This window comes from Opisthocomus hoazin, chromosome 2 (genome assembly GCF_030867145.1).
Source record: "Opisthocomus hoazin isolate bOpiHoa1 chromosome 2, bOpiHoa1.hap1, whole genome shotgun sequence".
Classification (NCBI taxonomy): Eukaryota; Metazoa; Chordata; class Aves; order Opisthocomiformes; family Opisthocomidae; genus Opisthocomus; species Opisthocomus hoazin.
In genome coordinates, this window is record NC_134415.1 from 68,718,036 (window position 1) to 68,739,465 (window position 21,430).

Here is a 21,430-nt window from a genome sequence, read left to right on the forward strand (position 1 = left end):
GTGAAATAGCAGTGTAAACCTTATTCCTGTTTATACAGGAAAAATGGGAGTGCTCTAGGTCGTCTTATCCCTGTCCTCTGCAAGCAAGGGTTAATACTACATTATCATCAGCTGAAAAGGGCAGGGACAAAGGTAGGTTTTGCATAAAGGAATTGTATGTCACTCTGCATTTCTTTTTTTTTTTTTTTTTTGTCTGGAATCTTCAGAAAGAGTTGAATTTTGGGAGCAAATATTTATAGCAAACTCTGATTAATCTATGTACTATCTAAAAAAAAAAAAAGCCAAACGATAAATCAACACAAATTGCAATACAATTATAAACTTAATTACATCAGTACAGAATTTACATGCATGTGCACCTTGTTCTAACTGGAATTATTCTTGTTTATTTTGAATTGATTAAGTACATGTGCAAACTTAGCCTGTATTATATGAGCAAAATTGGGATTTATTACGATTTAAAGTCTAGTTAAAACTAAATTGATGTAACTTTTGCATAACAAGACATTTTCTCAGAATCTATACGGAGTAAAAGCACTTCTTGGGGAAAAAAAGTAGATTTATATGTGACATGCAAAATGCATTGAAAGGTATTTCAGAGTAAATAAAAATTGGTTTCTGTAACAGAATATTTCTGAAAGCTAATTCCTGTGTATGTCTTCTTTCTAACGTGTTGTCATTTGTTGATTAGTTCCACAGAATAGATGGGAGATGCTCAGTTAGAAAAAAAAAATAGCTTTAACATATTGAGGTAGCAAGCTTATATATGAAATTGTTTGTGAACAAAAAAAACCCAGTTCACTCATGGCAAATCAGCATGTTTTTACTGTGATATAGAGACATCTTTGCAAATAACTGTAATTTGATGTTGTTCTTCTGTAGTTCAGAATTTGTTATCAAATGTTGCTGTAGGAATACAGGTACATTTATATCCTTCTTGTTTCTTTGCCACTTGTAAGTTTTGTGTGTTGATAATTACTTTAAGTTCTTTTTTGCAGCCACCTAGTGGTGTTTGACAATGGAATTTTCTCCTGGCTTGTTTTTGCACGCCTTTCCTGTTGCCCAGGGCGTGCCTGACATGGTTGATGTTTTGCTTCCAACATAAAGCACATCTCAGATATTTCTCTTTTTTGAGGGTTACTTTGTAACTCAGAGTAATCTTTTTGTTCTTTTGCCCTTACAACTCTTTATTTTGCCTTAATAGGTCTTCTGACTGGTGTCAACTTTCCAGTTTGAACTTTAAGTCAATAATTCTTTTTCTACAGAACTGTTTAAACAGATATTTCAGCTTCTTTTCTGATTATTTCCTTCAAACTTTCTCTCCTCTATCTTTGTACTTTTGTTACTTTACTTTTGTGGATGCAAATTTGAAGGACGTTGTTTCTAGTCTTTATTTACTATAGCTACTCCAAATACACTTGTCTGAATGCCACTGTAGATACAACATTTAAGGTACTCCCCTGTTGCCCGGAAAAGTCCATGACCTGTCAGCATAATGAAGCCTGGTACCAGGTGAAGCCTGTTCCTCAGTTCATTGTCATTTTAAATTTGTACTGCAGTGTTTCATGGTCTTTGATTTCTCCCAGAAACGAACAGTAGTCAATTCTCTACACTATGTCTCTGTGGTGTGTAAATGATTACTCTGTATCTTGGCTACTTGCTCTGAGGAATTAAAAATTTTCAGTGGGAGTAGCATTACGAACTTTAATACCAGGCACTCTTCAAACTTTCTTTATTTTGTTTTTTCAGAACCTGGAAAGTTTCATAAGGAAGCAAAATAACCTCCACTGAAATGTTGTATTTAAGCTCTTTAACTTTTAGTCTAAAATTTATAAAGTTCCCCAAGTCCACAGGTTTCATATTAACAAAATAGATTGATTTTCTGCGTTCTGTAGCTTTAAAGTAAAAATGTCCGAAGCTCTTTATTGCTAAGAAACTTCTGAAATGTATCACGAAGTAATATTGTATAGAAGTATTATACTAAAGATCAGTTATGTGTATACCACATGTGTATACATAGAGCATGAGCAATTAAGTAAATTAATTTATTTTAACCTTGAAACTATTGTAACTCTTAGAGATAACATCCGTGTAGCCTTAGGCTCTTAAGAGCAATGTGTGAATGCCTGGAGAGGAGGAAAGAGGAAGAAACGATTGTTTGAATAGTTCTGGAGGAGCATGACCTAAAACAACTTTCACAGGCTGTCAACTGTTAGGAACTTTCAGTTACCTTTTATTGCTTTCTTTAAAGAGAGTTCAGTTTACTTATAGGGATAACAACATTTAAGTGTATCGGAGAGATTTGTCCAAGTATGTGAGCATGAAAGATGTTGAGTGGTATTTGCCAAAAACTGTAAATGACTTGAATGTATGTACTTACCTGAAATGATAGAACCATATTAAAGGATAAACTAACTTAAGTTCATGATTCAATAGTGTAATATTTCTGAGATGTAATGGCAGTTGAGTTTTAATAGCTTGAGTGAGCAGACTGGTGAAATGTTTGGGATTTAATTTCCAGAAGCAATTTAAAAATTTTTTTAGCACAGTGCAAATGACATAATTTTGACCTCCTCCTTTCCTGATAAGTGACATGTGGGAGCAGGTGTAAGTTATTAATCTTTTAGGGTGATCTACAAGTGCCTCCTGCTTTCATGGGGGGGGGGGTCAATTTGCCTTTTTTTATTCTTGTTCTGTAGTTTCTTAGGTAGTTGATAGGAAATTTCATAATCAAATTTCATATCTGAGATAGACTTGTTCAGATTTTCTGCTTTAAATCTAACCTGGGTTTTAGTAGAGGATAACACAGTCTAAACAAACAAAAAGAAGTACTAACTGCATAATGATTACTGGTTAGAAGCAAATGAAGATCCTATTGAGTTTGTTTACTGCATTCAGTTAGTGGTCTAATTATCTATTTACAAAAAAAGGCATTTAAAGGATGCCAGCATGGACCCTATTTTATGCACGTATGAACAAGTGAAATATATTGGAGTTGATGTAGGTTCTATGTTTACTTACAGTTTGCTAATACAAAGTAAAAATATGTTTGCTTAATGTACAATTAAGATTAGTTTTTAACCCTGAATTAAGGAAAGTCTGAATGATCTTGATAGGGAACAGATGTTTATTTGTAGTTGAGTTTTGATCTGCAAATCTTTATTTCCTGACTACTCAGATGTATATCCAAGTGTTTGAGTAAACTTAAATGGTCTGTTTAAAGTATGATATGTTTAAGAAAAAGAAAAATAGAGAGGACATTAAATTTGACACATTTTTAAAATACTGGCCCAGATTCAACAGACACCACTGAAAGTAATGCTTATTTCTGAAGTCATCTTGAAGTCGAAAGATGCTCTTTACATCTCTGCAAACTTCATGCAGGGGGAACCAAACCCCTTTCTTTCACCTCTGCATCACCACAACCAAATGAATGTATATGGTATAAATGCCCTTATTTACGTAGTCTGAATGTACATACCAGTTTTGGCACCAACGTATAAAATAAGAATACTACCTTCCTTACTCTTTCAGTACTTAAAATGTTAAATCCTGAAGGAAAAAGAGATTTTTCCAGGGTTTTAGGTAAGATCTGAACATCTTTCCACAAATCGAAGTAGGCAAATAACTCTCAGAAAGGGTAAAGTCACAAGTGAGCTCTGAAAGTTTCACCCTGTGGCTGAAGTGAGTTTTGTATCCCATATAAACATGGCCAACTGCACAGCTTGGTTTCAATGGGAAAAGGGGATGTCAGGGTGACAGCAGCCATGAGCTGTTTTTATGCTTTGGAAGAGTCGTCGTTGCCTCACTGTGCTTTAGCATGGATCCACATGTTCTAGGTCTGCAAATGACCAACCTTTCCACCACACCAGTGTAACTTCTGCTCTCTTGTTTTCTAAAGCCTATGTTAATTTCATTACGGTCTCTTGGCACTGCCTATCCCAACCTATGGCTCTGGTTACACTTTGGCTTTCCTCCATGGTGCGGCTGCAGCAGAAATCGCTGCCCTTATGCCCCTGGAGAAGGGTTTGTGTCCAGTCACATCGTCCCTGGTCCTTGCTGCGTGGCCTCATGGATGTAAGGTCTGGTGCAGGGAGGGGACGGCTAATACCGGTGGACTCTGGGCTGCAGGGCTGGCTTCTGCCATTGCCTGAGAGAAGAGTAACAGCAGGAGGTTGGCCCTTGGGAGTGGAGTGGCAGAGAATGCGTTGGGGGTGCCCAGCAGCTGTGCCCAGTGCATGGCCACCAAGGGCAGGGACAGCCCCCTGGGCCTCCTGGACACTTCTTGCCTTCCTCTGCAGCATTGGGCGTGACTACTTGTCAGGGCTCCTCTGGTCCAGTTTGGCTAGGTTACTGCCTGCTGCTCATGCACCACGAAGATGGCCTCTTGTGCCCTGCAGCGGAGGGGAGCAAGGCGTTTTTTTCCCCCAGGGTTGGCTGGCAGTGGTCCCTGGGTTTTTTTTTGCCTTCCTCTGCAGCATTGAGCATGGCCCCTTGCCAGGGCTCCTTTGGGCCGTTTTGGCTAGTTGCTTGCTTGCTGCTCTTGCACCTCGAAGGCATCACTCAGGCCCTGGCTCTCTCTGGTTCTCTTTGCTGTTGCAAGTTTGTAGCGGAAGCAACCTCTGGTGTTCGCTTGGTTCCATTTACCCAGGTGTTCTTGCTTGGGCAAAACAGCCTGTGCTTGGAAGAGCTCCAGGCTTGCTGCACCACTTTTCAGCCCTCCCTGCATGCAATACAAGCTTGGGGCAAGCACGAGAGCGCTTTTCATGCATCGCTGGCCAAGAAGCATAGCGGAGATATTTTTTTGCAGCCAAAAATTATGCTTGTCATCGATAGGTATGATGATACTTTTGAAAATACCCCAGGGTACCACACACCTCTTCTGGGTGTAATCAGTACCAATTCTCGTTCTTCAAGTTCTTGTTCCTTGGGAAACAAGGACTGCTTGGACTTTGTTCCTGCTGCTACTTTCTGTGACTTGTCTTTGCCAGACTGCAAGGGATGTTGTGTGGTTTTTTGTTTTTTTTTTTTTGTTGTTGTTGTTTTGTTTTATGTGGGGGTTTTTTTGTTTGTTTTTGGTTGTGTTTTTTTTTTTTTTTTTATAAACTGAAAAATGCATTAGCCTGCTCCTGGCTACACGTGTGTTGTGTTAATGCTTGTGAGCATGGGCTCTTAGATTCAGAAAAATAAAATAAAATCCTGTGCCCACTTGTAACTTTTGTGATATGTGTCCTTGAAAGTGTTTTTGGAGCTGCAAAACCCCTGGCACATCAGGCAAAGAACAGTCTGATGGTTATTCAACTTGTGGTGAGCATAGAGAATAGAATAGTTACGTCATGTTGTGCATATAGTTATGCATGCCAAGCTATGATGTAGATCTTGAGGGGTCAGTCCAGGAGAGCAGCTCTCTGCCGTGCCGGTCCCAGGCCTATCCAGGAGACAAGGTCAGAGATGGACACACCTACAGTGTTGCTCAGGTAGGGACTGAAGGCCCCAGGCTGATGGGAGACATGTCCCCTGGGCCTGTGGCAGGAGAGGGTGTGGGCCATGGAGGCCTGCGAGCACCCCCAGGACCCTGGCAGAAGTAGGCTTGCACTGCTCCTGTGTTCTCCTTTAGACAGTTACTGTTGGCCACTTTGGGAATTGAGTATGGGGCTAGACGGCCTTCGCTCTGATGGAGTGCTGTTGTTCTCAGGCTCTTTTGTTTTATTATGCTTTTCCAGGGGAAAGGCCTCAAGCATTTCTAAAAATGAGTACAAGGAGGGGAAAAAAAATCCACAGGGACATGAACAGATATTGCTCACCTCAAAAAGGTTTGCAGTGATGTAGTTCAGGAGCACGTCCTGCTTCAGACTGAGGGCTTGATCTTTGAGGCTCACTAGTGTCAGAGATGTGGGTTTTTGCCACCCTGTGCAAACCCAGCTAAACTGAACGAACACAGAAGACTTTCAAAAACTGTACTTCACATGTGCTTTTTTCAGATTTGTTCAGACGGTTAAATTATCTTGATCTGATCCACAGTTCTCACCCCCATCAGAAGGTACACGCCTACTTCCCACAAAGGGACAGAGGGACAATGCCTAAGCTGGGACATGATTACCCGTTCAATCCCTTCTGCTAGTGCAGGGCTGGGAAGAAATGTCATCAGAGATTTCATCAGCATGTACTGCTAGGGAAAGGAGGAGGAGAATATTTGTCAGTTGGAAAAGACATAGAACGATCATCTAGTCCAACTGCCTGACCACTGCAGGGCCAAAAGTTAAAGCGTGTTGTTAAGGGCATTGTCCAAGTGCCTCTTGAACACTGACAGGGTTTGGGCATCGACCACCTCGCTAGGAAGCCTGTTCCAGTGTTTGACCACCTTCTCGGTAAAGAAATGCTTCCTCATGTCCAGTCTGAATCTCCCCTGGCACAACTTTGAACCATTCCCATGTATCCTCGCACTGAATCCCAGGGAGAAGAGCTCAACAACTCCCTCTCCACTTCCCCTCCTCATGAAGCTGTAGAGAGCAAGGAGGTTGCCGCTCAGCCTCCTTTTCTCCAAACCAGACAAGCCCAGAGAGCTCAGCCGTTCCCCTCAGGACATTCCTTCCAGCCCTTTCACCAGCTTTGTTGTCCTTGTCTGGATACATTCAAGGACCTTCACATCCTTCTTAAGTTGTGGAGCCCAGAGGTGCACGCAGTACTCAAGGTGCGGCCGCACCAACACTAAGTACAGCGGGACAATCCCATCTTTTGACTGGCCGGTTATGCTGTGTTTGGTGCACCCCAGGACATGGTTTGCACTCTTGGCTGCCAGGGCACACTGCCAACTCACACTGAGCCTGCTGCTGACCAGCACCCCCAGATCCCTCAAGCTCCCTTTCTACAGGGCTGCTCTCCAGCCACTCCTTTCCCAGTTTGTACTTGTGCCTGGTGTTCATCCACCCTAGATGCAGAGTTTGCCATTTGGACTTATTAAATTTCATCCCATTAATCATAGCCCAGTGCTCTAATCTATCTAGATCCCTCTACAAGGCCTCTTGTCCCGCAAGAGAGTCAACAGCACTTCCCAGTTTGGTGTCATCAGTAAACTTGCAAATGGTGCATTCAACTCCTGCATCCAGATCACTGACAAGAATATCAAACGGAACTGGTAGCCCTGAGAAACATCACTAGTGTCTATGTTGTATTTGTAGCTGGCAACTCTTTTATAGCCAAAAAGTTCCGTAATATCCCACTCTAACCAAGGTGGTTCTAGTACTGATTCCAAGTCTGTATTTCAACACCACAGATGCCACATCATAATACAACCACTTCATAACACCAGGAGTAACGAGGTTTCTGTTCTTTACCTCCTTCTCACAATAAGAGCAAACCAGAGCAACGCAACTGCAGCACACATACAAAATGGAAATTTCTATATAGTTAGGAATTAAATATGTTCTTCCTATGTTCTTAGTAAAAAAGGAAACTTGGGGCCAATACAGAATACAGCTGTTCTGAGTACTGTCGTGTTTTTGAACTACTGGCTCTGTGAGCCTGGCCTCACTTCTCGGCCTCCTTCTATAGCGAGGCTGGATGTGCTTCCCTTCTTGTGGGGGCTGAGTATGGACTTAGGCTTTTACTGCCATTTCAGCATTAGAATCTGGAATAAGGAGATTTCCTTGTTTTCATTGGTAATGTTTGTTGTGCTGTATACACATATATATGTGTGTGTTTATACCTATACAAAAATGCATATCTATACATACATGTATAAGGTTAGCGATTATCATTTTACACATTGGTTGTGACTGTCACTTGTCACCTCAACCAACCAGTAGGAAAAGAAATAGAATGCAGTTTAAAGAGTAACATTAAACTGTGCAAACCATGATGCTGCTTTCTTAGTGTCCCACTCTTCTATTAAGCGGTTTCTAACTTCTGAAATGACTGGATCACAACAGTTGTCTTCTTTATGTAAGTTCAGTTCTTGTTTAGACACCCTGTCCTAGGAGCGTGGGATTTTCCAGAAAAATTATTTTGTCCTGTGATTAAAGCTGTATAGTAATGCCTGTCCTCAAAGAGATTACAAAGACATTGCACTTGAAAAGTTTGGTTTTGTGAATTAGCTACTTCTGCAGATTTTTAAAACTATATCACAATACAAAAACAAAAGGAAGACCTCGGAGTCTTTTAATATTACAAGTAGGATTTTGTAATGAGAACCGTTGCTGATACAGAGAGGCTTCTTATGCTTTTGAATCCATAACAGAGCTCTATAAATGTTACTCCGATGCCAGAACTTCTTTGTGTCATGCTGCTGTCTAGAATGTAGACTAACATAACTTGGGCTTCATGGCATGGTGGTATTTTTCGTTATGTGGAAGAGCTATAGACTTACAAAAAGATCTTTAAAGATATAGTGGATGGTGCCAGTGTATCCAAATTCTGTGTTGACTTTGACTTCCTAGGAAGAAACTGTGCAATATTTCTGTTACACTCACAATATTCCCTGTAAATTACAGAATCACAGGATCACAGAATGGTAGGGCTTGGAAGGGACCTCTGTGAGTCATCTAGTCCAACCCCTCTGCCGAAGCAGGGTCGCCTACAGCAGGCTGCACAGGACCTTGTCCAGGCAGGTCTTGAATATCTCCAGAGAAGGAGACTCCACAACCTCCCTGGGCAGCCTGTTCCAGTGCTCCGTCACCCTCAGAGGGAAGAAGTTCTTCCTCATGTTCAGACAGAACTTCCTGTGCTTCAGTTTGTGCCCGTTGCCCCTTGTTCACTGGGCACCACTGAAAAGAGTTTGGCCCCATCCTCCTGACACCCACCCTTGAGATATTTGTAAGCATTTATAAGGTTCCCTCTCAGCCTTCTCTTCAGGCTAGACAAGCCCAGCTCCCTCAGCCTCTCCTTGTAGGAGAGATGCTCCAGTCTCCTCATCATCTTCGTAGCCCTCCGCTGGACTCTCTCCAGCAGCTCTTCATCTTTCTTGAACTGGGGAGTCCAGAACTGGACAGAGTAGTCCAGATGGGGCCTCACCAGGGCAGTGTAGAGAGGAAGGAGAACATCCCTTGACCTGCTGGCCACACTCCTCCTAATGCACCCCAGGATCCCATTGGCTTTCTTGGCAGCCAGGGCACACTGCTGGCTCATGGTCAACCTGTCATCCACTAGGACACACAGCTCCCTCTCCACAGAGCTGCTCTCCAGCAGGTCCGCCCCAAGCCTGTACTGATGCATGGGGTTGTTCCTCCCCAGGTGCAAGACCCTGCACTTGCCCTTGTTGAACCTCATCAGGTTCCTCTCTGCCCAACTCTCCAGCCTGTCCAGGTCACGCTGAATGGCAGCACAGCCTTCTGGTGTATCCACCACTCCTCCCAGTTTGGTGTCATCAGCAAACTTGCTGAGGGTACATTCTAACTCTTCATCCAGGTCATTGATGAAGTTAAACAGGACTGGGCCCAGTACTGACCCCTGGGGGACACCACTAGTTACAGGCATCCAACTAGACTCAGCACCGCCGATGACAACCCTCTGAGTTCTGCCATTCAGCCAGTTCTCAGTCTACCTCACCAACCACTCATCCAGCCCACACTTCCTGAGCTTCCCTACGAGGATGTTATGGGAGACCGTGTCAAAAGCCTTGCTGAAGTCTAGGTAGACAACATCCACGGCTCTCCCCTCATCTACTCAGCCAGTCATGTCATCGTAGAAAGCTATTAGATTGGTCAGGCATGATTTCCCCTTGGTGAATCCATGCTGACTACTCCTGATAACCTTCTTTTCTTCCACTTGCTTCATGATGGCCTCCAGGATAAGCTGCTCCATCACCTTTCCTGGGATGGAGGTGAGACTGACTGGCCTGTAGTTTCCTGGGTCGTCCTTCTTGCCCTTTTTGACGATTGGAGTGACATTGGCCTTTCTGCAGTCCTCGGGCACCTCTCCTGTCCTCCAGGACCTCTCAAAGATGATGGAGAGTGGCTCAGCAAATTTGACTGTTTCTGTATGTCAATTTACGTTTCTGTATGTCAAAGACTTGATATTAACTGTGGGTTTTAGTTTATGAACTTTAGGAAAAGCTACGTAATTAGCAACTGACTCCAGATACGGACAGTGATAGCATATGTTATTTCTGCAATAATCTGTAGATTTCCTTTTACTGAAATACGTGTACCTGGAACTTGCCTTTGCAAGTTGTGATTGCTGACGTGCACAATGATTTAGGGAGAACAGTGATATCTATTACATACAGCTAAGCAGGCGGAGATTCTTCAAACCCTCTCCTGCTTTCAGTTTAGCTCTTCTCTACATAATTGATTTTTTTATTAAGCGGAAGGTGAGGCTGTCAGGAAAACTAAGTGGTTACTTCAGACTGCTAGAGGAAATAGTCATATGACTTTCTGAAGAGTAAAATTTTTGAAAGTACCAAACGGCTCCCTATGTCAAAAGTGACTCTGACGTCTGAAGTTCCACTTCCTTGCTGTGATGCTTGGGCTACTAAACGTGCCCGGTTTATACGTGTTTGTTCGAAAATTTTCTGATCCTCGGGACTGTAGTGTCTGCTGAACAATGCAATCTTGAATAAATAAAGCTTTGGATTCTGGGGGAATAAACCAACAATGCCTCCCCTGTTTGCTCGGGGCATGCCTCCTTTTCTCCCCCCCACTCTCCCTCCTGGGCTCAGTGCTTGGCGCAGTGGAGCTGGGCGGCAGGCGGCTGCGGAGCTGGGGATGTTGTGGGCCTCGGCCGGTGCCCGTGGGGACAATGGCTGCTGTGTCGCCGGGGCCGACGCAGGGGCAGTTGGTGGTGTGTCTGAGGAATTGCAGTGCTCTATGGCATCCACTGAAATCTGTAGGATAAGCAAATGCAAAAATTCCTCTAAGCTGCCCGGCCTCTGAAAATGCCATGTTGTGGCCTTGGTAAATGCCACAAATAGCAGAACAGTCACGAAGGGGTTGGCTCAAACCGGGAGACTGCATGCTATTCATGGTCAGATTTTAACTGTGGAAAGAAGTTCTCATCTTCCCCACCCCTGCATATGTGTTGTGAGCCATCTGCTTTAAAACTTTGTCTCCTGGCAGCTGCCATCTCCAGTACAACAAATCTTTTCCCTAAAACCTGGCACACAGAAATAAGGCCTGGGCCTGCCTTCCATTACCAGCAGTAGGAAGATATGGGATGCCCTTGTGCCCAGTGCCATGTACCAGAAGAAGAGATAACACCTGAGGACTAATTGCTATTTGCTTAAGCTGTAGTAACACCGAGCTACAGCATGCAGCCTTTGTAGGAGTGTCTTCGATTGCTAGTGTGAAGTAGAACTACAATATTGAAACTAACCTCAAATTACAACGTAATTTTTTTTTTTTTGTTACTGACTTCCACAAATCTTGTTTTCAGGAAGAACAGACTTCTTTAAGACTATTTTTATTTTTGATTATCCAGTGGATTTTTTGGGTACCGAGAGAGTTCATAAATCTACAGAAGGAAGGCAGTCCTCTTATCTTCTACCCCTCAAAACCTCTGCAGTGTAGACAGCTAAACACGTTGCTTATGCTCTGCTTATACTTGTATGCTACTTCTACTGGTCTGATCACCGACTTTTAGTGGTCTGCTTGTTCTTCTTGTCTCTTGAAGATGATAACATACTTTATTTTTCTTGGGAGTTCATGTCACGTGATTCATAGAAGTCACTGAGTTGTATGCCAAACTGCTATAAATGCAGAAATTACCAGAATTTAACACTGTAGGAAGTGTATTAATTTTTAGAAGATAATAATATAGAAAAATTTGGCTCACATGAATAAGTCATCTGTTATTTTAAAAATAAAGATCCAGAAAAACTAAGAACTACTTAGTGACAGCTAATGGTGCAAAATATTTCAATCAGTTTAGCTACTGAATTTTCCTTGTGCATTCCAGTCAACTTTTTTGATGAACTGAAAAATATGATATGTCTTTATTTTTGTCAGTGATATGCGTAGCTTTCGAAGTATGGTGAATATCATAAGAAAGCTACAGCTTTATAATCTATTTTATTGGCATTTGAAATTTACCTGACTAATACCATCTAATTATAGTACCTGTAAGTAAGGATTTACTGATAGTGATTTTATTTTTTTTTTCCCTCAGAAAAGAGCAAAAGGCCAAGTGCTGTTTGACAAAGTGTGTGAACATCTCAATTTACTGGAAAAGGACTATTTTGGGCTGTTGTTTTATGAGAATTCAGAACAGAAGGTAAGCCTGTATGGGGGGTTTTTTATTTGTTTGTTTTTCTGCATTGCTACTGACTTCAGTAGTTTAGTGAGGTACATTGTATTAAATGTATACCATTAGAAACATTTGAGTAAACTATTGCAAAATGTCAGTTCTAGTCTGCTGAAAACTTGCATTGTGTGCAAGATACTGATGTGTATGTGAAGATACCTAACAAAGTCCTCATTTATTATTTGGAGTAGAGGGATATTTAAAATATCTGCATTTTTGAGAAAAATAATTGAGTATTTGCTAGGCTTTATAATCAAACAGTACGCCATACCTGCAAGTGCATACAGGAAATTTTAACTAAAACTTTTGTCTTAAATGTCTGACAACTCCCCAAAGTTCTGAACACTTTAATTTTTTACATTTTTTTAAAAAACCCATAAAAAAAAATGTGGATGATAAATAATACAAAAAATTAATCTTCTACCTGAATTTCCAATAATTTCACTATCTTTTCTCATATATGTTGAGTAATGCTTTGAAGAGGAACATGAAGGACATCTTGCCCCTAAGTCTGTAACGATTAGGCTTTGGACTTCCTGTTTTATTAATTTTAAGCTTAAAAACATCCATGGAATTTATAAAGGTGAAAGTCTAGATTGGTGCAGAGTATGTCTCTTTTTTTTTCTTTTTAAAAATTTTTTGTTTTTTCTAATGTACTTCTAGTTGGACTAACAGATTTGGTGGTATTTTTCAGTCATGTTAATGGATGAATTGAGCACCACACCTTAAAAAGACCCCATCTGGTTTTTCATATGTGCTTCTATGTGTATATATGTAGTTATCACCGATAACTAGCTATAGTCTGTTTACCACATGAAGTGGAATTCCAAGGTTTTATGGCATACTAAAAATGATGTGAAGTTACTTGTTCAAACTGGTTAGGCTCCTGTGTGGCACAGAGGTTGGTTAAGGACAGTTACTGAAATATGGTTGCCAGTTCTGGCTTCCTCAGAAACTCACGTCAACCAGTGGGTTGCTTAGATCTTCAGCTAAGGAAAAAACTATAGGCCTGCTTTAGGCACTTAGCTTGCAAATACAGATTGATTATCAGAGTTGAACTTATATTCCTTGGAACATTCACTCAGATGTCTTTCAAAGTCTGAGAAGGAAAAGGAAGGAACATCTGGTTGTGGATAGGGGAAAGGAGGTACTCTACCTAAACTTCTCCATTTAAATGGGTTTTCTTTTTGTTCTTTGAATCTAAAGCATTTGATGCTTGTTAATCAGGGATTGTGTGCCTATTGCTGATGATTTGTGAGCTTTTAATTTTAATTTGATTTCCAAAGCTATTAGGGCAGCTCTGGTCTTGTGCAATTGGTGTTTATTTTACAAATTTTCATATATGTACATGATAATGACTGTTGCATTCTTCATTAGTGTTTTGTTCTTACTGACACTCTAGTAAGAAATGATTGTCTGATTTTGCTTTCTTTCCCCAATAATTAGCATTCTGTGATCACTACCTAGAAATATAAGCAGCAAGGAGAAAATTAGGAAAATGCTGAAACTGTTGAATCTGGCTACTGTGCAATATATGACTGTATCTGGATAACAGGGTCTCTGTGGTTTGATTATTTGTATGTCTAGGCTAAGTCTGGCACTCTCTTAGAAAGAAGGGTAGACCACTTGTCACCTGAATTATGGATAGCTGCAGGCTTTTAATTGAAAATTTCTGGAGAAATCTGGTCTAATTTGTTTTGAAGACTAAAAAACCCACAGTTGTTGCATTTTGTCCTCTTCATACCAGTAAGTTCTTAGTGTTATTTGGAGAAAGATAAAGAAGAGTCTTCCCTAGCAGATATGCATTTCCCACCTCCTACCTTCTATTGCAGGCATGAGTTTAATTTATGTGGAACTGCCCAAACTACAAGATTTTGAATGCCAGTGAGTAACAGTGAAGGAGGGGTTTATTTTAGATATTTCCTGGCTGGATAGCCCATGTGCTTCAGATTGTACCCAAAGTGCCATTATGTGGATGGTACTACGCCTCTGCAGCCTAAGTTGTGACTGCCAGATGAGTGGGAATACCCAGGTTTTCAAAGAATTTGAAAGCATGGGCTTTGGCATGAACCAGTCACTTGGCTAACGGCTTATAGGCTTTTACGGGTTGGGTGGTCTGTACTGTAACATGTGCACAGTTGTATAGGTGTGTTTATTTTTACTGCTGTTGTCACTCAAGTTACCTGATGTAAAGCTACTGCTTTTTTACAACACCACATTTGGAAGTTCTTAGACCAGTTATGGTTTAAAGTAATAACGTGAAGTGTAGCTACTGCAGTGTCTTAATAGAGCAAAATTACTGGTTGTGTGCTGAGAGAGTTCCCCTTCCCCAGCTGCGATTTCTTTCATGCTGGTAAGTTTGAAATTATATGGTTACACAACATGTTCTCAGTAAGACTGGAGCACTCATTTTTGTTATTATAGGGATTTTTTTAATACATGGATGAAGACAGTTTAAATTGTTTTCAGTATGCAAAAGATTTATGGTATGTTCTTAATAAATCCTGTGCTCCTGTATTAGGACTTTTAAGTGTCTAAATTTTTTTCATTCTTTTACAAAAAGAAAAAAAAATTAACATTTCATGTTTTGATTTGATTAATAGAGGTATAGAGGGCTGATCATTTGTGTTCAGCAATAGCTGCCAAAGAAAGCCTGGGGACTTCGGACTTTTGCTGGCTTTTTAGGGCCTTCTCTTTTGTCCAACTCTGTAGTAAGTTTGAATTCTTTTTCCATCTCAGTACCAGTTCTTTCTGATGCATTTTTTTCTCCTGTTATGACTGTTGTCTCTTCAGATTCAAATGCCACAAATCTCTGACCTCCAGGCCAGTGAGTAATAAATGCTGAATGATGTGTTTTTCTCATTCTTGTGCACTCGTCACAGCCACCCATTTATGAGCCAGCTGTTGAACTCGATGGCAGCTGTGGGGTGTAGAAACTGAATGCCAGGCACTCTTTTGAATTAGAGCTGCTCCCTAATGCACCATCGGGGTACCATTGGAGGAGGAGTCCCATTAACTTTTCTGTATGGGTGTTCTGTGCAGCTGGGGGAGATGTTATGTCTTCAGATCAGACTGATTTTTCTTAGCTTTAATACACATTTTAAAACTATTTAGGTCAAATTACTCATTAATGATTTCTTTCATGGTTCTGCAAATGTTAAATTATTGGTCTAGAGTGTAGTTAGTGATTTCATTGGATATACCCTCAAAAGTTCATGAATGCTCCATTCACACTGTAATTGGTCTGCAGAAGTGTTAGAAAGCTTCTGCTCTTATGTTCTGGGCACCAGCTGGAAATGCTGCTTTTCTGGATTCGTACAAAATACTTTTGTACTGGTGGAGAACATTTTGTTGTTCTTTGACAATTCATTACTTTGTCTCATCTATAACCTTACCATTAACGAATTAAACAAATAGATTTCTGCCTACTGGAGCAAAGTAGTGTCTGTGCACTTTGTCTTCTGTTTTGAAAGACAGACCTGTCTATTCTGCATTAAGAGGTCTATTTCAGGGTAGATTCTTTCAACAGTGTTTGTTTTATCCGTAACAAAAGGCACAGATGCAAAAGAACCCACCCCTGTAATTATGCTTATAAATGGAATATAAGCATCTGATTTTATTTGACAGAACAATAATGAAAGTTGATGGCAAAGTCTGCTTCAATAGGCTTACTCCAGGTTTGGAAAATCAGAAAATGAACTGTATAATTTCTGTAAAGAATGGATTATTCTTCTCATCTTGCAGCATGTTCTGTATTGTATGTTCTTTTCTTCTATTTTATAGTGATAAAAGATAAAGCACCGAAAGCAACATATACTCATGAAATCTAGTTTTCTGCTGTAGTTATACCATGATATATTCTATACTTGTTTATTTACTTTATACTATACTTTATCTAAAATTTAAGACTTTCGACTACTTCTACTTATCTCTGTAATTGGAAGAATATGGCTGTGTATCATTTTGGAATGGAATTCATGCCAAAACGGAAAACCTAGGATGATAACTGTAGCCACAGCAAGTCTCAGCTAATATTATTTGAAGACTTCTGTTGTGTTCCAAGGCATTTCCATGTCAAGGCTCTTCCACAGATAGCACTTTTTCAGACTTAAGCAGAATAAATGGTATCTGGATCTTCTGGAACAGTGTTTTATATGTCTTCCTTTGTAATGATGTCATGGCCTGTGCATTTCTGGAAGAATTATAGTAGATATGACATGTAGAGGTCACAGACTTCTTAAAGCAAGAAATGTGAAATTACTCTTAATTACATCTATAAAAATGATAAGGGTTTTTTGCATTTAATTTCTAAACAGTATTCGTCTACTATATACATGCTGCATTTGTGGTGAAATCAACTTGGATCAAGGTCATTTACAACAAGGAACTTAGTATTTTGGCTTATATTCATAGAAGCCACATCCTTTATCAGCAGAGGTGATCTACATTAAGGTGTTGCACTAGTGCAAAACCGTATAGTTCCACATTCTCCTAATCCGCACAGAGCCATAAAACTGTAGCCTAGCATGTTTTGTCTCCTTGAAATAAATTTGACTTCAGGTGGAGAAGCCTGTAATAAAGACTGAAGGATATGGTATTGGAAAAGAATTGTTACATCTGGAGTTTGGTAGAAAGGTGAGTCACATTATAGCCAGTATCCACTGCTTGGCTAGGTTAGGCAAGAAACATCGTTACAGATCTGCCTTTAGTAACGTCTGTGCGGTCACTGAGGTCCCCTCTGACTTCAGAGCTGCTAATATGTGCAATGGTTTGTGGAAATGCAAATGCTGTCCTTCACCTTACAAGTTAGTTGCTAATTCTTCCCTACTTTGCACACCTCTCTTTGAAATGTGCTGTCCTGCTGGCAGGCTGGCTGTATGCATGTGTGTTTGTTCCACGTATATGCTTGTGTATGTGCATCTGGCCATGGGAAATAAAGATTTAAACACTGTACAAAGTAAATTCTCGGTAACTGCAGTTAAAAGGCTTATGTTTCTAGTCTCTCACTCAATCTATTTTCTAACATCTATGGGTAAAATTAGTAAACAGGATTGTCTTGAGTTACTAATGGATATACATTACTGATTTCTTAGTCTCACTTCCTAAAGTTATATTTTTGGATGATCAGTCACAAAAAAGCCTCTTTACATGTATCAATAGTAACTGAAATGCTATAAGCTATTTAATAGGTTGCACAGGTTATAGAAAAATATTACTGGTATTGAGGATAGAACATATTTAGCAGTGAGGCATCTAAATATGAAAAACTGACTTCATGTGTGTTGCCTAAAATAAAGCTCATCTAGATTTGAACCTTGCCAGTGTATCAGTGTTAACATAATATCTGTTTGTAGAGAACTTGTTTTGGGGGAGGGTCAGGAAAAAAACATGAAATTTGATTAGGTTTTTCTAAGCACCTTTGCATGTTATCAGAACTATAATGTATACACTTTAAGACAAACAATGGGAGTGATAAGTTTCTGGAGTTCAAGAGAAATAAGGTGTTAAGTAACTTTATATTGGTGCGTAAGCACAGACATGTAGAGATTACATAGCCATTCCTGAAAAGTCTGCTTATGTCAATAAAAGGAGTATGAGAGATAATTGCATTTGTCAAATATAATTTGCTAGACCACCTCCACTGTAAGACTGTCCTCTTTTAAAATTACAGGTCATAAATAGTCTAAAGCAGTAAGACAGCCATGAAGGCAGTGACATTACACAGTTTCATTTATGTGCATGGGTGGGGAGACTTGCTAGAAAAACACAAGTTCCATTTTACAGTTCTCTTGGTTATTTTAAAGTAGAACAGATGTCTGAACAATACAAACTTTAACTGCACTGTATGAAATTATTTCGCCATCGTCAGTGTGAAATGATTTTAAATGCTGGTTGTGGGGTTTTTTTTTTCAGAACTGGCTAGATTCTTCGAAGGAAATTAAGAGACAAATTCGAAGTAAGTACTTCTGTGTTCAGATGTTACGCTCCGTTTATTTCCTCACAGAAATATTCTTCATACACTTAGTAGCCTAGATGTCAACTGAATTCTATACTTAGATCATTGAAAGAATTTATATCTGATAATGACATATTCAGCCTTGGAACAGAAAGCAAAGCTTCTATTTCTGTCCGCTGTCCAAGAAGGAGAGAAAGAATCACTCAGCCTTGTACAGTAGAAGCTAATCATTATACTGGCTGCTGCCCCAAAAATTTTCCTGTGTTATGTGTGACTAACAGTTGACCTTTTTGCATTTTGAAACAGTAGATGTTTTTCTACTTTGTGCTGATATTTGGGTTATGGGATGGAGAATGTCATTTTGCAAAGATGGTCATGATTGCTGCTATAGGACTTTCTAACTTCAAAGACTCACCAGAAAAATATCAAACTGTAAAAAGAGAATCAGTATGTCTTACAGAAAATATATATTTTTCAATCTTGATGAGTCTAGCATTGGCTTATTTGATGTCTCCATCATTTCCAGAATGTAAACAGAATAGAGACCATAATCTTTGAATGTCTTGATACAATACTTTTCAGTCTGAACCAATGTAAGAAGTCTTTCTGCTTCCTATACTCAGTACACAATAAGTAATTTGTTTTACTCTGTTTGCACAGAATTCTGTCAAAACTCTTCAGTAGCTGGGCAGCTTTTGTAGTAGATAGGGTAATGAATGGAAGGTAAATTTAGGAAATACTCTTCATAAGTGTACATGTCTCAAAATAAGTAGCCACTAGGAAGTGCTAGACAGCCCTTGCCCTTGCTGAAACTCTTCTCATTGCTTTACTCGTTTGTGGCCAGTGCAGAGTTTTTTTATTGTTGTTTTCTTTTTGATGGGAGCCTTCTTTTCTTAGTGCCTTGTAGGAAATGTAAGCAGGGAGGAGATGATGATGATAATAAGATTAACATGTTTACAGTTCCAGCACAACAAGAATTTAAGTTATTTAAGAAAATGACTTTGAACTGTTTTGCGGAATGTGATCCAGTGGGAGCACTTGTAATTAAGAACGGCAGTGTGTTATTTACAGTGATAAACAGATGGCTTCTTTACCTTTGTTAACTTCCTGTTTTAAGGCAGCACTTGCATTTTTCCAGAAACTGTAGTGGTGTCAATTCTGCTTTCTTTGTACCTTTCCCAACTGATGAAAACCCATGCTAGGAAGGTGTGGTTTATATTTTCAGTAAAGAAATGAAAGTTACACAAGCTTCCTTGGAAACTGTTTTTTTGATCTAACAATGCTCTTGGATTAGCAAACGAGACCTATTAAAATAGAGAATGTACTAATATACTTACGCAAGCAGAGGCCATCCTTTTAATTAAGGAAGAGTTACTGGTATTGTAATCTCTTGTTCTGTAGGTCTTCAGTAAAAAATTATTAGTTGTCCAAATACGTGGGCTGAAGTCTAGTTTGCCTGGTTTTAATATTTGACAAAAGGTTGAGAACGTTGATACTTTTTGTTATTGTCTTCTGTAGTGATCTGCATACTATAGAGCCTAAAAGTAAGAGTCATGAATCTGAAGCGTAGGAACTGAACTGAAAAATTGTTGGAGGCACTACACAACATTTTTTTTTAGTACTATATAATACATGCTATGAAAAGTATTTTAAGGGGATGTGATTTTTCGTACAGCATGAAGACCTCTATTTTATATTAGAGATCAAGTCCAGTTTCTTGATTTAGGCATTATGACTGGAATTTTTTCTCTGGTCTGTAGCAATTCAGAGTTGATAAGCATAGTGTAAGGCAAATGACCAAATAAGAGCGCTGTTTCAAGGATTTTAAAATGAAACTTGCTTACACCAATTTGCACGTAATCAGCATACTGTGAGTTGTGTTCCTGACAATCGGTGTATTAAAGTATCCAGATACTGGAATGTACTGCAAAAACAAATTTTATCTTCCAACTACACAAGTATCAAGTAATGAGGCTTTTTGTTTCTGGCTTAGTTCTAAATATATTTGTCTGTGAATCAACAATGGAAATCTTATGTACAAAAATACTGCATTATAATAAATTTAAGGTACCTATTAAACCTACTAGTCCATTTGAACATTTGAAATGAAGAAACTAATTTCTTTTTCTCTTGTACAGCACAAATTGAAGTACTGGCATGCTAGATAAGTGTAGCTGGACAAATACATTGATCTGAACACACAAAGGTGACAAAATTGGAAGTGGAGTTCAGCATGTCAGTTTGCAGCTTTCTGTCTCTCTCTTACATGTGAACAATAGCAATACTCTGCACATTGGGCATGTATATACCACATGTGACCGAGAAGAGAAAATAAGAATCCTGTAGTCTCCCCCAAGTCATGTCATGCATCAGGCTGTCTCTTGCTAAATCAGGGTCCTCTGGCCTTCTGTGTGATCTCTCATTTGTTCAGGTTGGCCTTTGGCTGGGCAATTATGTTGGATCACAGCAATTACTGATGTTACTTCAGCTAATGAACTTGATCCACAAATTACTGGCTCTCTTCACAGGGCTACGAAGGTGACAAAAAGCTTGTTTGCTTTCAGCCAGTCTGAACTCTTCAGGAAAATTAATTCTCGACTTTTTTTAACTTGTGTAATTGGATATCCAATGGCATCTGTTAAAACCTCTAATTAATTCAATCAGGGACAGGTGGGGTAATTATACTTCCGTCACTATCTTCTTGAAAGTTGCTACACATGAAGTGGATTCAGGCTTCTGCAAAATTGAGAATTTCAGCTTGGGATACAGTGATGGTACAAGCAGTACTAACTGACCTTGGAGTAGTCAAATCCCAGACTTTACAGTGCGCGTGGTGGTTCACCCGTATATAATATTTAATTTGATAATTTATCTGTGTGAGATGTTGTACATACAGTTTCTATAGAACACGTGATGTTCCACTTAGTTTTGTCTGTGGGTGTTTTCATTACTCTCATTCTCAGTGTAACAGGGTTTGAGTAAACTATGTAAACCTGGTTTCGTCATAGTGCTGATTGCAGTTGAAGACCAATCTTTTGTCTGCAATGTTCACAGTTATATCATGAATAAAGATTACCGATGTGAATGTATAAGCCATCAGTTTTGGGAAGCCTAATTATTTGCTCTGGTTGTTTGTGTAGTTAAAGTATATGAAACTGAGTTATAGACCTTCTCACAAATTTTGCAATTATTTTTGGGCTATATCCTGGTTTTGGTGTGGATATAATTTATACTCTTCTA

General features: G+C 39.7%; 1 protein-coding gene across 9 annotated transcripts in view; it reads left to right on the plus strand.

The window, feature by feature from the left end:
• The window catches only part of EPB41L2 (erythrocyte membrane protein band 4.1 like 2), a 125,125-nt gene that overhangs the window by 60,805 nt on the left and 42,890 nt on the right, over positions 1-21,430 (plus strand). For all 9 annotated transcript variants that reach the window (XR_012763178.1, XM_075414064.1, XM_075414056.1 and 6 more), the window contains exons 6-7: positions 12,100-12,204; positions 18,148-18,190. Coding sequence is in view for 8 of the 9 variants with exons in the window: in XM_075414064.1 (XP_075270179.1) it covers positions 12,100-12,204; positions 18,148-18,190 (148 nt within the window). In the remaining variant the exon portion in view is untranslated. The remainder of the gene's footprint in view (positions 1-12,099; positions 12,205-18,147; positions 18,191-21,430) is intronic.